This window comes from Engystomops pustulosus, chromosome 5 (assembly GCF_040894005.1).
Source record: "Engystomops pustulosus chromosome 5, aEngPut4.maternal, whole genome shotgun sequence".
NCBI classification, from domain to species: Eukaryota; Metazoa; Chordata; class Amphibia; order Anura; family Leptodactylidae; genus Engystomops; species Engystomops pustulosus.
This window is the reverse complement of record NC_092415.1, coordinates 148,007,301-148,023,199: the sequence shown is the minus strand read 5'-3', so window position 1 is coordinate 148,023,199 and position 15,899 is coordinate 148,007,301. Positions and strand designations below refer to the sequence as shown.

The window sequence follows — 15,899 nt, the reverse complement described above, 5'->3', positions numbered from 1 at the left end:
TATAGAATATCCCATATGTCACATCATATTCAGAAATAATCCATTGCTTTACAAGTCTACTAATACCAGTGCACAAAAAGTATAAGGAGCAACAGTGATTGTGAACATATGAGTAGCCGAGAACACTGTCACAGATAATAGTGGTGTCCAAGCCGCGCTCAGGACACAACTGACTTACTGACAACCAAACCATTGCGCTGAGTAATGAGAGCTGAAAATGGAAATGACATTTTCAGAACTCGGTGAATTTTATATCAAGCCTCTGTTCTGTAGAGACAGAAAGTCTTGCTCATACATTTTTAAAGACCTTAAAATATTGGTTTTCTTCAGGAAGGACTTTTTTTTACATGTACATATCAGGAATTTTGTCCATGGACAATAAACATTGAGGTTATAAGATGATTAGTATATATGATGGAACATTTAGAAGGAATCTTTGGGTTCCAAATCACCGCAGGTAAGTGTCCGTGCTATATATATGTGGCGCACGTGACCGTTTTGTGTCGCAGCTGCACTATTCTTCACATGACACAAATTTTTGCACTGAAAGGGGTGTTCCGGTGCTCAGTCAGACCATGCGCCACATTTATCATGCAAAGTCCAACAGAAGTAGGGGAGCCGTTCAGGACCCAGAAGAGCTGGCTCTTCTTAGTGAGCGGAGCCTAATGAACCAGCTCACTAAGAAGAGCCGTAATTCCAATCACTTGCACATAGTGTAGTTTTAACTGTTTTGTAAATATGGGATTTTATCTTTTTTAAGGACCACATTTATATTATATTACATTTTGGGTTGTAAGGGAAGTAAGAAGAAAACTAAGAAGACTTTGCAACTAAAGGCCATTTTTTATGAGGAAAAAATAAAGAAAAAGTTTTATTGAGAGTTCATCCCTGTGGACTTGCTGGTTCATTTCAACAAGTTTCCTATAAATATCTAGACTGTTGTACAAAACTGTGCTCAACAACAGCAATGGCCATCATCTCTTATGAACTACTGACTTGCATATCTGGATAGAAGAAGAAAAATGAGCTGATTTGAAATACTGGCACTCTGAGAAATGCAAAGCATCTTATGGGCCAAGTGGACTTCTGCCAAGAGACAATGCGCAGCCAGTGATCATCCTATCAGGAAAATAGAGAACGATGTTCATTTCTAATTGAAAGGAACCATTTTTCAAACTATTAAAAAAAACTCACTTTACTAAATACCGGGCTGAAGCTATTAAGTAGATCCACACATTAGGCAGATTTATAAACCTTTGTTAAAAATTGTCTAAAAACTGTCTAAAGTGCATTGTTCCCCATTTTTCAGTTTCAGACAAGTTGTAGACTTTATGTAAGCCATCAAATGTGAGGTGCAGAGTTAAACTAGACAGTCTTAAGCTTAGTCAAATTTATCATTCAACATCAGAAACTATGACAAATCTGCTGGAAGGTAGGACTGTCTGTCTAATGTTGCAGCATTCAACTTGCAGCCACTTTTGATAACCCTACCACAATGTGTGAGTATCTGATTGGCAACTAGTAACCAATTATTCTCTGGTGTGAAGTTCCACCATGGCAGCTTCATTACAGTATCCATAAATAACTAGTACCCTAGTTATTTCTTGGTATATGTTTTATACCATTAAGCCAATTTATAACATTCCTTTGCATTATGGGGCACATTTATCAGTGTTTCTACTCCGGAAAGCTGGCATACAAGCCCTGAAATAGGCGCAATTCTTAGTGAACGGACAGGAATTGCACCTATATTGCAACTAACACAACCTCCATCGTCCCTATATCTTTCTAAAAAGATCTAAACTTACTGCTAAATCGAAACTTACTGGTCAATTATGCTCTGCTTAAATAGGGAATTATTATTATTTTTATAATGTTCACACATGTTCCTATGTTCATTACATGATGGCACCTTCTTACATGATGGCTGCACAATGAACATCATGGCTCTTCTCTCTGGCTAAGAAGGCTCAGCAACAATTATTAACAGAATTTTCCCAGTAATAGAACTGATTCCCTTACCATAAGATATGACCAATCAATAGATCTCCAACTCATAAGAACAGTGATCCAGTGCACCCTTTTTTAAATGTAGCGATGGTTATATTGGCACACTGCTGCTCCATCCATTCCTATCAAGAAAGGCCAAATACAATGCATGATTATATACAGCAGTCCTATACAGAGTCCCAACTGCAGCCACTTAGGCAACTTTTACGCCTTTCAATCCAGGACATGTGGGTTTCTTATTCTCATGATCTGTTAGGAGTCTCAGCTTTCAGGACCCCCGTCATAAAACTCCTATTCCCTATGCTAGAAATAGAGCATACAGTATTTTTAGGACTATAAGGCGCACTGGATTATAAAGCGCACCATCAATAAATGCCTACCAAAACATCTAGTTTCATATATAAGGCACACCAGATTATAAGGTGCACCTGATTGTTAGGATGAATGTTCAGCAGGTGGCAGACCTGTGCACAGTTCAAGGCACTGAATTATAAGGCGCACCTTTGATTTTTGAGAAAATCTAAGGATTTTTTGTGTGCCTTATAGTCCGAAAAATATGGTAAATTGTGTTTGTGAAATTAACTAGAAAATGAAACAAAACACCACCAATAATTCTTAAAATATGCTTCACATAAAACTACATGGTAACTCTGCATTTCTTTATCTATGCATATCCTTTTTTAATGATGCGACCATAATGTAAATAACCTCCATTGCTACAATATTATCCCCAATATTACCTTCATTTCTTTGTACCTACTTAAAACCCAAAATGACAAGGTTTTCCCTGTATCAATACAAATATACTCATAGTTGTACCAGTCTCTGCAGGGGGTGACTAAGGAACATAATTACTGAAACTTTCTCCTTATGTTGTCTAGTTTCTTTCCTGTATGTCACATGAACTGCACTTATGGTCCATTTCTTCAAGAACTATCATTCAAATAATATTATTTTATTAACCAAGGTTGTGAAGTAAGAGTTCTTCTTACAGAGACTTGGCCAATTAAGGCCGCCTTGTAGGTGTTTGGAAACTTATAGCCATTGATGATCCACTGGGGGATTCTAGAGAAATATGCAAATTAGTTTTCCACGATGGGATAAGGAAAACCAGAGCATTCTTGGTGGGTGTTTAGGGGACTGCCTTACAAGGTAGCAAAAAAAAAAGGTTTTCCTTTTCCCATCCTGGAAAACTCATTTGCATATTTTCCTAATTTCCACCAAGGAGAGAATGAATGCTACAACTAGAGATAAAGTGACACTTCGTGGTCCTCATAAAACACCTTATCAAAATAAAGGATTCCAACTACAAAATGAAGATACACTAATAAGTGCCAATGATAGATGGATGTTGGATCTTTTTAGAAAAACAAATTCTAGTGGCCTTCAGTTTCTTTGATGAACCAAGCGATGACCTCTAATAAAACATATTTACAAGATACAAAATGTAATCTGATTTACACATATGTAACATAAACCATCCCGTTTACCATTTAGTAAAATACCTGTCACACATAAGTTGTAGCTCCTCCATAAATGGTGTCCTTGTAGGAGGAAAGCACTTACATGTCTGTCTAAAGATTTATAGCGGGCAGTAAATATTGTTTGACATTCTGCCAATGTCCTTCGCTCTACACACCCACCATTCCTTTTTACACATGTTCATTAATGTATAATCACTTCTCAGTTACAGTCAAACCTTACATATTTACCTGAATTTACTGATTTGCATCTCGGCTCATTTCTTCTTTTTGAGGTCAGATATTTCGTCTTAAAGGACATCTACCATCGGTTTGACTGATGGTAGATGTCCAGCATTACGTCCCAGTTTCTTTATGCGCTAATTGGAACTGTTTTAGTTGATAAGAAATTGTCAAGAAAATGACTTCTTAAAATATGTAAATGAGCAGGATTGCCAAGGGCAGAACAAGTGTATAGGAAACACTCCTCCTACTAAATTTAAGACTTTAAGGCAGATTTCACATCACACAACTTGAATAACCTCAATCAATAGTAATTAAGTTTACCTATATGAATCTCCTTGAAACTTTAGTTTCATACAGTTAATAGGACTGGTTTCCTACCCAGATTCCTCCTTTAACACAAACATCTAAAAAGGGAACAATAATTCAATGAGAATCACAAAACTGAGGCTACAGTAAGCGAAAACATCATACTAGCTAGCTATCCCAAATTTTCCAGCATTATTTAAATAATTCCAGACAAATTCAGCTTTTCCCAGATTAACTCTGCTAGCAAAGGGGCAGGGGATTGTGCTAACAACCACCAAAAGGAGATGTTCTTAGCTTACTCAGGGGTTACTGACCTGGCCATGACTTTGAAGGAAATCAGATTTCCTGTTTATTAACCATTAACGCTGCAGGGTAGATCCAAGCAATCTGATTAAAACTATGGGTCTCATTTACAAGGGCCCCTGCACCAGTTTTCTGTCGGACGTTCTTTTATGTGCAAATTGCTTGCACATGTATTTAAGAAGTGTTCACAACTCATTTGTGCCGCGGCTGTTCTATCCCCAAAGCCACACAAATTTCTGCAAATAAAGGGGTTTTCCAATGCACAGTCGGACCGTGCACCACATTAATCATGCAGCATTCAACAGAAATGAGCTGTACGCCACATGTTAAAGGTGCACCAATAAAAGTTTCTGCACTCTGTTGGAGCAGCGCAGGGAGCGCCAAATTCATACAGGATGGACGCTCCCTGCACACTCAAGCTGCACATTGTACAGACAGCACTGTTTTTGATAAATGTATCCCTATATGTTTATAAGGAGCTTTATTGCTCCGATTTACTAAGAAAACTAACTTTATTTTTATATCTAAATGAAGACTGTGGTGGGAGTCACCAGAGGCCCCCCTGGGTTCTGCATGCCCTGCCTATTACACTCCCCTGAAGCACTTCTCCCCTACCCCCTCCTGCTGTCTACCAGAAACATTGAGGCAGGAGGGAGCGGCCATGAGATTTTAGGCAGAAGGAGCGGGGAGTTAGGGGAGAGGTTATTTGGAGGTGGTAATAGCCAGAGGCCCCAGAAATTGGAATAGCTTTGGGGACACCTCCTGGAGCAAAGTAAAGAAACGAAGCTCCTTAGAAACATATCACTCTAACCACGCCGCTATCTACACAGCATCATTAATGGTTAATAAATCTATTATGAGATAATCCTCTGGAAAGTTATGTTCCTAGTAAAATGCCTTATTTTAGTGGTTCCCTTGTGGGGAAGAAGTGAGTATAATACAGGTAGTCCCCGGGTTACATACAAGATTGGTTCTTTCGGTTTGTTAAGTTGAATTCGTATGTAAATTGGAATAGATATATTTTATAATTGTAACTCCAGATTCAACCATTTTTTCTTGTCCCTAAAGGATTTTCAAAATTTTGTGATGTAATGGGAAAAAGGAGTATCAATTAAGCTTTATTACAGATACCTCACATTACAGTGGGAAGAGAGGTCCATCTGTAAGTTGGGTGTCCTTAAAGGGGTTGGCCACTTTATCTCATTGTATGTGTGTGTGAATGTGGGGGGCAGGCTATTAGGTAACCAATATACATCTATTAAATGTCCTGCACTGCTTTGTTGATAAAACAAATGAAGCCTCTTGTGTTTTACCTCATCAGCCAAGGATTCTTGACCATAAAATGGCCGCAGATGGAGGATCATGTGATCTTATCTGTCCATGAGCAATCACCCTGCCAGGACCTTAATCTTATATTCATGATACATCTGAAGCCATTTTATGTACAGGAATGTCTGGCTGATGAGTAAAGACAGGAGATGTTATTTGTGTGTACCGTGCGTAGGTATTCATGAGCTTAGTGGACCTTGTTAAAAGAGGGCAAATTATCATTAAAACGTCTTTTACAATAAAAAAAATCAGGCCATTTTTAAATAAAATGTTTCAGGAATTATTTCCATCACAAGCACTTTTGTGGATCAAAAGAAAACACATTTCCTTTTCACAATTGCATTTTTACACATCATGCTGTGACCTTGACTGAGAAAAAAAGAATAATCTGAAATTGGAAAAAACTTCAGCAGCAAATAATGTGTGAGTGGAAACCAGTGGTGTTAAAAAGTGTAGAGGGGGAGTTAACCTTTAACAGTAAAGATATTTTTCTGCACAAGAAGTTACCAGACCGAGGAGAGCAGAGGCTTATGGGAATTGTGGCTGTACACGGATGTCAGTAGCTTAAGGCTAACCACAGGATGACTGTGTCACCTGAGAGGGGACTTAAAAGGGGATCTGGGGGTGAGCTCTGGATGTCTAATTTAGAAGCTGCTAGTAATAAATGTGATGATCCTAACTAGGAGTTGTAGAATTAACCACCAACCCCAGTATCCGGACTTAGTGTGTGGGATTGATTGCAAAATTTTATTGGACAATCTGATTTTTTTATATTATGTAATTGCATGTTATTGCTAAGCTTTATTTGTTTTTTGTCTATTATTTCTGTCTAAATGTCCATTATTTCTGTTTATTAACTTATAAAGAGTAAGATATATTATAGTCGTAACTCATAATAATGTGATTATTTATTTAAGAACTGTATTTTTATGTGTCTTATGACCATACATGCAGTTTGAAAGCCCATATCTATCAAACCCGAAGAGGTTAACGTATATTAAGTATAAAGAGAAAACGAAGGCCACAACAACAAGTTATTCACAAGTGACAACAACAGTACATAGTTATTATACCCAGAGGTGCCTGCACTTATGACACATATTGCATATCTTACCTATATACATACTAAAGATAGCATGACTAAATGGCAACTTTTTATTTCCCCGTATGCCACTGCTCAGATTCTTTGTCAACAGTTACTTTACATAAAGAAAAATAATTCGCAAAGAATTTAAAGGGATTCTTTATCACCACATTTTTCACAAATACAGCTAGTGGCAGGTTCCCAAAGAGCCATAGTAACTAACTGAAACTTGGCTACTCCATGTCCCAGTAGCTCCTTTAGAAAATTTGCATATTAGCCTGATTAAAGATTAGAAAAGATAGACGGGAGTAATGGATTAGCCCTTCCACCTCCCACCGGATCTATCTTAATAGTGGTAGGTTTCCTTTAAAGGGAACCTGTCACCAGACATTTACCTAATAAATAACCACTACTAGTATGTTGTCAAGCACCTGAACACCTTCTAGATGTTTCTTTCATGGTCCAGTGTGGTGGAATCATCTAGAAAACCAATTTTGAAGTAAGATGTGAATTGGTTGTCTAAAGTCATGGAGACGTAGGGTTTTACACTGAATTTCAGCTCTCTCTTTCTCAGTATGCCCCTGTCACTGTAACTGATGGTCCTGCACCCAGTGACATAACCAGATCTTCAGAAGAGCAGTGTATGATGTCAATCACAGGAGGAGGCATTCAGAGATGGGAAGAGCTTGACTTCAGTACTAAACTCTCTGCCTCCTAGACTTTATGCAACCAATTAACATCTCACTACAAAGTTGATTTTCTGGAACCATGCTGGGCCACGAAAGAAACATGATCTGGAAGGTGTAAAGCTGCTAGGTAACATACTGGCAATAGTTTATTAGGCTAATTTCTGATGAACCCTTTTAAAGGGGTTTTCCCATAAACTAAAGTTAGGCCCTATCCACGGGATGGGGCCTAACTTGCTTATTAGTGAAGGTCTCAGTGCTGAGACCCCCACAGATTACTAAAATGAGGGGTCCGTTGGACTCCTCGCCGCTCCGTCAGACTAATAGAGCAAACAGCCGTGCATGACCATTCTGCTCAATAAATTTCAATGGAGCTGAGGGAAACTGCTGAGCGCCCCGCTCACCGATCTCCGTCAGTTCCATAGAGAATAATGGAGCAGAAAGGTCATGCGCAGCCGTCTGCTCTATTAGTCTGACTGAGCGGCAAGGTGTCCAATGGTTGTTTTCGCAATTTGTCAGCAAGTTAGGCACTATACCGTGGATAGGGCATAACTCAAGTTTGTGGGAAAACCCCTTTAAAAGGAACCTGTCATCAGAAATTAGCCTAATAAACTATTACCGGTATGTTAACTAGCAGCTTTGCACCTTCAAGATCATGTTTCTTTCGGGACCTAACTTTACTCCGTGGGAAAACCCCTCTAAGCCTGGCCAATGTATTTCTATCAACATATTGCACAAGATAACAAAGTTGCTCAAAGTTTCTGCTGCCCAATAATGCACAGTCTAGGGGAGATTTATTAATCTACTTTGTGCCAAAAATGGTCTAAAATGACTTTCCATTAATTTATCAAGGCATTTTGACCATTTGTTGACCCTTTATGATTAGCACAAGAAATGGGTTATTGCACCACTACAAAAAGAGTCACTGGGCCAAAAAATTAAGTTACGTAAGCAGTAAACAGCACCATCTAATAGATGATGGAAAGTATGACTGGACAGTCTGAAAGTAATCCAGATTTATTGTATGGAAAGAGGCAGAGTGATAAATCTAGCGCAGCAGGAGACTGATCTAGTAGAACTCTGCACTGGTGTAATGTGCGACACTTTGATTTATCTTCCCCTCTGTGTCCAACAACAATAAAGCAACCTGTAAGAATACTTTGGGGGAAATCATAAAAAAGTCCATTAACCACCATGTTAATAATTTCTGTGTTTCCATTAACAGCTCATCTTTGACTATATCGACAGACTATTTCTAAAAACATATACTGTGGCTGAATTTTATTTTTTATTTCTAATTCTATACTATTGCTCCATCTGATTTAGGGCTCATTCACACTGCCGCCTGCGGGGCGGGAGGAGGGGTCACCTCCTCCTCCTCTCCAGCACACAGCGGTATGCCCGCACAGCGGGCATACCACGTGTGTATGTACCCTTAGTAAAAGATGGGATCATGGCAGACATATAATATCCCTGTCTATTTTGGATGGCCGCACACAGCCTTGTGCATTCTATTAAAGCCTTGACTGCATATTTTTAGTAATAATATACAGTTATTTTTGGGTGTATTCACACACAACAGATTTGCTGAAAAATTTTGACTGAAAATAGTTTTCATGCATGTGGATGGGGCTCTTGTATTTCTGCAAGCGCATTCAGATAAATAATGCTTAGACCGTTGTTAGCATTACAAGCACTGTCACCTCCTGTGTTACCATATTCTCTCTTAGATTGTAAGCTCTTGTGAGCAGGACACTCATTCCTAGTATTTCATGTGATCATGTTATTACTCTGTAATACCATTACCCCATTATTTGTAAAGTACTGCATAATATAATGGCCCTATATAAATAAATATTTATTATTATTATTGTTATTGTTATAAGACTGTTTAAACTGCCAAGCTTGTTACCTCATGTAAGACTTGTGTGTAACCACCAAGCTTGGTGCCTCATCTGTTTGAGTTCATCTGCCATGTATGCCTAAATGACAATGCCATCCTTAAATGGGATATCAGATACACCACTCTAAAAGGCCAAAGATCCAGCTTGAGTGTTTTTTTTTTTTCATTCAAAACAAAAGAAAAGGAATGGAAGTCAGTAGAGAATCTCAATTATGTAAATTCTTTCATTTTGCTAAACCTAAATTTGCCAAAAAAATATTGTTTATGTATGGGAACATTGTTATAAATGGGGTTATGGTAGGAAGCCTGGCAACATCACCTGATACAGGCAGTTCCTGGGTTACGTACAAGATAGGTTCTGTAGGTTTGTTCTTAAGTTGAATATTTATATAAGTCAGAACTGTATATTTTATAATTGTAACTCCAGACAGAATTTTTTTGGTCTGTGTGACAATTGGATTTTTAAAAAGTTGGGTTGTTTTAAGAACCAGGATTAATAATAAAGCTTAATTGCAGACACCTTTAATAACTGTTACAGCTGATCATTGTAGCCTAGGGCTAAAGTACAGTTAATTGCCAACATCCAGAGGTCTGTTTGTAACTATGGGTCATCTGTAAGTTGGGTGTTCTTAAGTAGGGGACCACCTATATCTGTATTATGTATTCCCAAATATGAGCATTATTAAATAAAATGACAATCACATTCCTGTACTCGTCAGAGCTTCTGTGCAAGTCTATCAGGTTGCTTTTTTCTTTAACCATAGCGGATACACAGCTGCCACGTCTAAATTTCACTTTTTGACCTCATTTACATGTACAACAGCAGAGTATTGATCACGACAACAACAGGATTTATTAATAGCTCCTAGCCCCAACAAATCTGTTATGCTTTCCAGGGGAATAAGAACAAACTCAAAGTTTCACTAGTGAATATAATGTATCTATACATATCACATGGCAATAATTATAACTAATCTTAGAACCAAATCTGCTGCTGTAGCTAAATTGTTAATGAAACAAATAGGATGGGGTGGTAATACGTTCATAAAACAAAAATATAGAAGATTGTCTATTCTCTTAAAATCCACCAGCATAAATCACAGTCCTCCAGGAGAACAATAGACGCACAAATGCAGGAAGAGTACAGTAACAAAAAGGCCTTAGATTTCATACTATGCTGAGTACAGTATTCTGCTTTTCCTGCTGTAAATAATGAATGAAACAAAGAAATGACTTTATCAGATGAGAGAGGCAAGAGGAAATTTGATCAGAAATATCATATCAGAAAACTGGTAACTGTTATCGTATGAGCTGCTGATGATCATCTTAAAGGCATCTAGAAATCACAATGGTCCTCTGAGGGTTTGGAATCACCTTTTATATCAAAATATATAAAAAGATGTTCTGCAGCAGTTAGGACTTTGCTGGTATCAATAGTAGATAAAAAATATATCATAACTCATGAGAAAAGAAGATCAGCTTCTCAGCTCCATCCCTGTTTCCCATGGGCAAACAAGTCCAAGGGTGGAGGATGACGAAGGGGGGGGGGGGTTAGTTCTGCCATGAATTCACACCAGGAGGGATTTTGTTGATGTTTGTAGACCCCAGCTTCACTACACCATGAAGTTCACTCATCTGGTGCAAGTATGTAGATCGATTACCCCCTCCCCATTGGGTATAGCAGGAGGGGGTCACATGGCACTAAAGATTTCTATAACCATATATAGAAACTAAAAGGACAGTTTGTCTAACAAAGGAAGATAGCTGATGCTATAGAGATACAGTTAGATGTACATCATTTATGATATCTCATCAGGATCCCTCTTTCATGCAGCTGTATGGCGAGCAGATGAAACACAAAATACAGGACAGCCCCCCCAGGCAGAGTGACCCTAGTCCTGGCTGTGACCTGTACTTACCTCCAGCAGCAGTGACAGCAAGAAGAAACCAGCACACTGCAAACTCTTCATGTCTCAAGCACTTGCTTCAAGACATCAATCCAAGGATAAGTCCTTCTGCACCCAGCATCAATGGCCAATTCTCCAAATATAGTAATGACAGATGTAGAGTCCCCCTCCCCAAATCAGTGCTCCAGCTTTTAGTTTACAGTCTCCTCCATCTGGGGTGAAGTTACATAGCAGATCCTAGATATTAAGCTCACTGGATAGTAAAGCAGAGTATAGAGTATATAGATCCTGGGACTCCACAGCTTGTTACAAGCTCATCCTCATCAGATGACAGGAGGGGGCGAGGATGCTGATCATGTGGGGAAGCCAACACAAAAAGAGATGCGGGAGGGGACTGGGAAATGAAGAAAGAAATAGCAGCAGGGAAATGAAGGCAGGGAGGAATCCTGAGCTTGATCCCTCATGGAAATGGATGGGGAGGGAAGACTGAGATCACACAGTAAGGAGGGGATTAGGAGGAGGAGGGGGACCTGGCCCTTTACACCTCCCTCTTTTCCTCCCTGTAGTGTTTCTTTATGCCAACAGTAATGAGATCTCTCATATTTATAGTATTATTGTTCCTGGGGTCTGTGAGGCACCTACTTATAGTACAGGCTGTGCTGCTGGCCTCTACATGAGGGATGGGCTCTGCTCTATGTTATGGATGGCTATACAAAGAAGACCAAATACAGATATACAACTGCTCCCTTTCTCATGTCTGGTACAGCTCATTTAGCTGAGGAACTGTACTGCTTCATCAAAACTCCATGGGTCTAAAAGAAAATGCTCCACTGGTCTAAAAGAAAAAGCTCCACCAGTCTACAAGAAAATGTTCCACCTGTCTACAAGAAAATGCTCCACTAGTCTACAAGAAAAATACTCCCCCAGTCTACAAGAAAATGTTCCACCTGTCTACAAGAAAGTGCTCCACTTGTCTACAAGAAAATGCTCCACCTGTCTACAAGAAAATGCTCCACCTGTCTACAAGAAAATGCTCCACCTGTCTACAAGAAAATGCTCCACCTGTCTACAAGTCGTTCTCTTTTTACTCACGTTAATCCAAGTTAAAACAAAGTTTTTTTCAGGCCATACTGCATTAAACTGAACATGGCAACTTCATGTAATTTTGAGGAAATTTCAGGACATATTGGGACAATCACAGAAGGTTGATCATCAGTTGAGTAAAGCTCATCAAAACTACTATGGAAAGCATGTAAATCAAAGTGCGTAAAGGTGTAATCTTTAACAATATTAACTAGTAGGGTATTTTTCACTGTTGACACATGGGCAGGAGGAATTTGCATGGAATTCAGCAGAAAACAACCTAGTGGTTCTGGGTATTAAAGCTGGCATTACATTGGGCAAAGGAACTACGGCTACTGTTTAGTATTTGTAGAGGTGACGAATATTAAGACACTTAATTCTGATTGTGTATGTTCATATATCTATGTGTATCTCTTTGTATATGATTGCATCTAATTGTATATAGCATGCACCTGTAAGTATATGTGGATATATACCTCTTAAATTTTCTGCAATATTGTGTTTTCATGAAACACTGACGATGTAACACTATGTAAAGTAGTCAGGCTACAGCTTGTGTTACAGTGTAACTTTTGTGTGCCCTAATAATAACACACAGCAATGAATATAACAAAACATGGCAACACCCTGAAATTGAGCTTCAACTTAGTGGACAAGGCTATATACAGTGATTCAAAGCATAACTCCCTAGTTACCTGGCCAAAAAAAAGTTTTAGCACAGCTAGAGTGAGCCTTTATAAACAATTCCAATAATACCTATATTGTGCTGCTGGATTCGTCCTAGCCAGAGATCCATCCTTGTCTATCTATCTATCTATCTATTTATCTATCTATACCCTTCTTATAAAATCATCTTTAGCTTCCTGAACATCACCCTGTGACATAGTACAAGTGTGTCTTGTCTTCAGTCAAGCATGGTGGTGGGATTGTCATGGTTTGGGGCTGCTTGAGTGCCTCCAGTTGTAGCGAGCTACAGTTCATTGAGGAAACCATGAATACCAATAAGGTACTGTGAAGTACTCCAAATTGATAACAGCCCCAAACTTACCTCCAAGGCGACCCCTGCCTTGGCTCAGGGAAAAGATGCTGGACTGGTAAAACATGTCCACAGACCTAAACCCTATTAAGCATCTGTTGGTCATCATGAAATGGAAGAGAGAGAAGCACATGGACCCACATTTATGAAAGTGTTTCGGCAGTTTTCTGCCTGATTGTGCACTGAAAAGAAGGTGCAAACTGCTTGCAAAATTTTTATAAGGTGTCTGCGCCAGTTTTGTGTCACGGCTCCGCTCTATCCAACAAGACAAAAAAATGTACACTTAAAGGGGCTTGTTATTTCTTAGTCAGAGTTCTCAACACATTTATTACTGATGTGCACCACAATTCTGTCTGCGCCACAATTCTACAGCATGAACTAAGTGCACCCAAAAATAATGGTGCACAATTAGAGCAGTACAGGGGGCACCAGATTCACACTCTGCACACTCTGCAGGCAAACTGCACATAGTACAGACTGCACTAGTGTTGATAAACGTGGGCCATGGTCTCTAATATCCACCAGCTCATACATACAGACATGAAGGTGTACTTTAGATTGGTCAAATGGCCATATCTTCTGCGATGTCCCATGAAAAGATTTAATAAAATATTTCCAAAAATATAAATGGGTGTGCTCACTTTTGTGAGATTTTGTTGTAACACTTAGAACCTATAGGACATTGGAGAGCAACCCAAAGACAGGGTTAAGAGGACCTTGCCCACAACCATCTCTGGCTAACTTCAGGGCGAGAGCTGCAGTCCTGTCGTAAGCATGTAGACTATGGACCAGTTGGAGACAGACAGGTGGTCTGTCCCAAGAGAACTGGAATCCAGAAAGTACATTGATCTCAGTGAGAGCCGAGGAGGGACCTCAGAAAAGTTTTCTTGCACCTAGAAGGTGGCTACATTACATTTTTGCTCAAAAGTTTACACGCCCATGCAGAATTTTGGCTTCTTGATCTATTTTCAGAGAATATGAATGATAACACAAAAGCTCATAGTTAGTGATTGGGTGAAGCCATTTATTGTCAACCTACTGTGTTTTCTCTTTTAAAATCATATGACAACCCAAAAGATCCAGATGACCCTGAAAAAAAGGACAAGAAAGCCAAAATTCTGCAGGGTTATGTAAACTTTTAAGCACAACTGTATATGTGTGGGGGTAGGGGCTAGGCTGTTTGTTATTTCATCTATGCAATTACAATGAAACCTCTCCAAAAGACCGCACATTTGAGAAGACTTCCTTTCAAAAGGACCAATTTTTTTCCAGTGTCCGATTTTTTGTTCCCATTATACTTTATAGAATCTGTCCCCTGGGACAGACCCATTTTTTTCTGTGTATAATTGGGCAGCGTGTTCAAAGAGGTTTCAGTGTAGTAAATGACTGAATAAAGCTGTTTCTTTTGGATTTCTATAATCTTCTACACTATTTACTTGGCACTTAGCACCACAAAGACGCCAAGGAAACCTCTATTTTGTTATGGTGGCCACATGACTACCTACAAAATCTCTGGATGTGAGTTGCCACATATATTAAAATAACATAAGTAGCTGCTTTCAGCTCTTTCAAAGTGTTGCTTAAGAGTGAGGGGACGCTGATAATAGAATTTGGCTGTGTCTGAGGTGTAGCACCAGGAAAGAATTTCTGACCTGACGCATATAGGGGGTCATTTACTAAGGGCCCGATTCGCGTTTTCCCGACGTGTTACCCGAATATTTCCGATTTGCGCCGATTGTACCTGAATTGCCCCGGGATTTTGGCGCACGCGATCGGATTGTGGCGCATCGGCGCTGGAATGCACGTGACGGAAATCGGGGGGGCGTGGCCGAATGAAAACCCGCCGCATTTAAGAAAAAAAATGTGTAGCGAAAATTACACTTACCTTCACCAGGTATAGGCCGGTGAATTTCAGGGCATTCCAGCGCGCCTCCGGGGAACTTCAGCGCAGCAGCGCCACCTGGTGGACAGCGGAGGAACTACCTTAGTGAATCCCGGCCGGACCCGAATCCAGCGCAGAGAACGCGCCGCTGGATCGCGAATGGACCGGGTAAGTAAATCTGCCCCATAGTGTGGTTACTTCCTTATGTTCTTCACTTCGGTCACAGCTATTTTTGTCCTTGTATGGAGAGATAAAGCTATAAGATGTAAAGTATTTCGGCATGGTAGATCATGTAAAATACACTAGGTGGAAACCCTGCAATAATGAGACCAATGCAAGTCTATTCTTATCATATTGAACGGACACTCCTTTTATATGATCAGACACCCCCAAATGAGAAGTTGCTTGGTATGTTATCGAGTTTCTAGTTTTGAGAAATCTGCCACCATCCTCCACCATCAGCAGGGTGAAGGAGACACCCTCTATAAGATAGATTGTCTTAGGCAGGAGAGGAAGGTTCTAATATACCGGTTCAAAGGATAATTTATGGCTCTTAATGGTCTGTAACGCAGCAATGAGAATGTCTGGAAGCAGTCGAGCACTACACAAAGAACAGAGCTGTCTGCTTTGTTGCTTCTTCTCTGCTTGCCAGGGGCTGAGAACA

General features: G+C 39.6%; 1 protein-coding gene across 2 annotated transcripts in view; it reads right to left on the bottom strand.

Annotated features, from left to right (window-relative positions):
- Positions 1-11,728, bottom strand: part of VOPP1 (VOPP1 WW domain binding protein) — a 62,009-nt gene extending 50,281 nt beyond the window's left edge. The window contains exons 1-2 of one of the 2 annotated variants that reach the window (XM_072153357.1): positions 11,247-11,728; positions 2,023-2,132 (exon numbers count right to left, since the gene is read on the bottom strand). In XM_072153357.1, coding sequence (XP_072009458.1) covers positions 2,023-2,058 — 36 coding nt within the window. In that variant the 5' untranslated portion in view covers positions 2,059-2,132; positions 11,247-11,728. The remainder of the gene's footprint in view (positions 1-2,022; positions 2,133-11,246) is intronic. The other variant, XM_072153356.1, reaches the window with a different exon arrangement.
- Between the last annotated feature and the right edge of the window lie 4,171 nt (positions 11,729-15,899).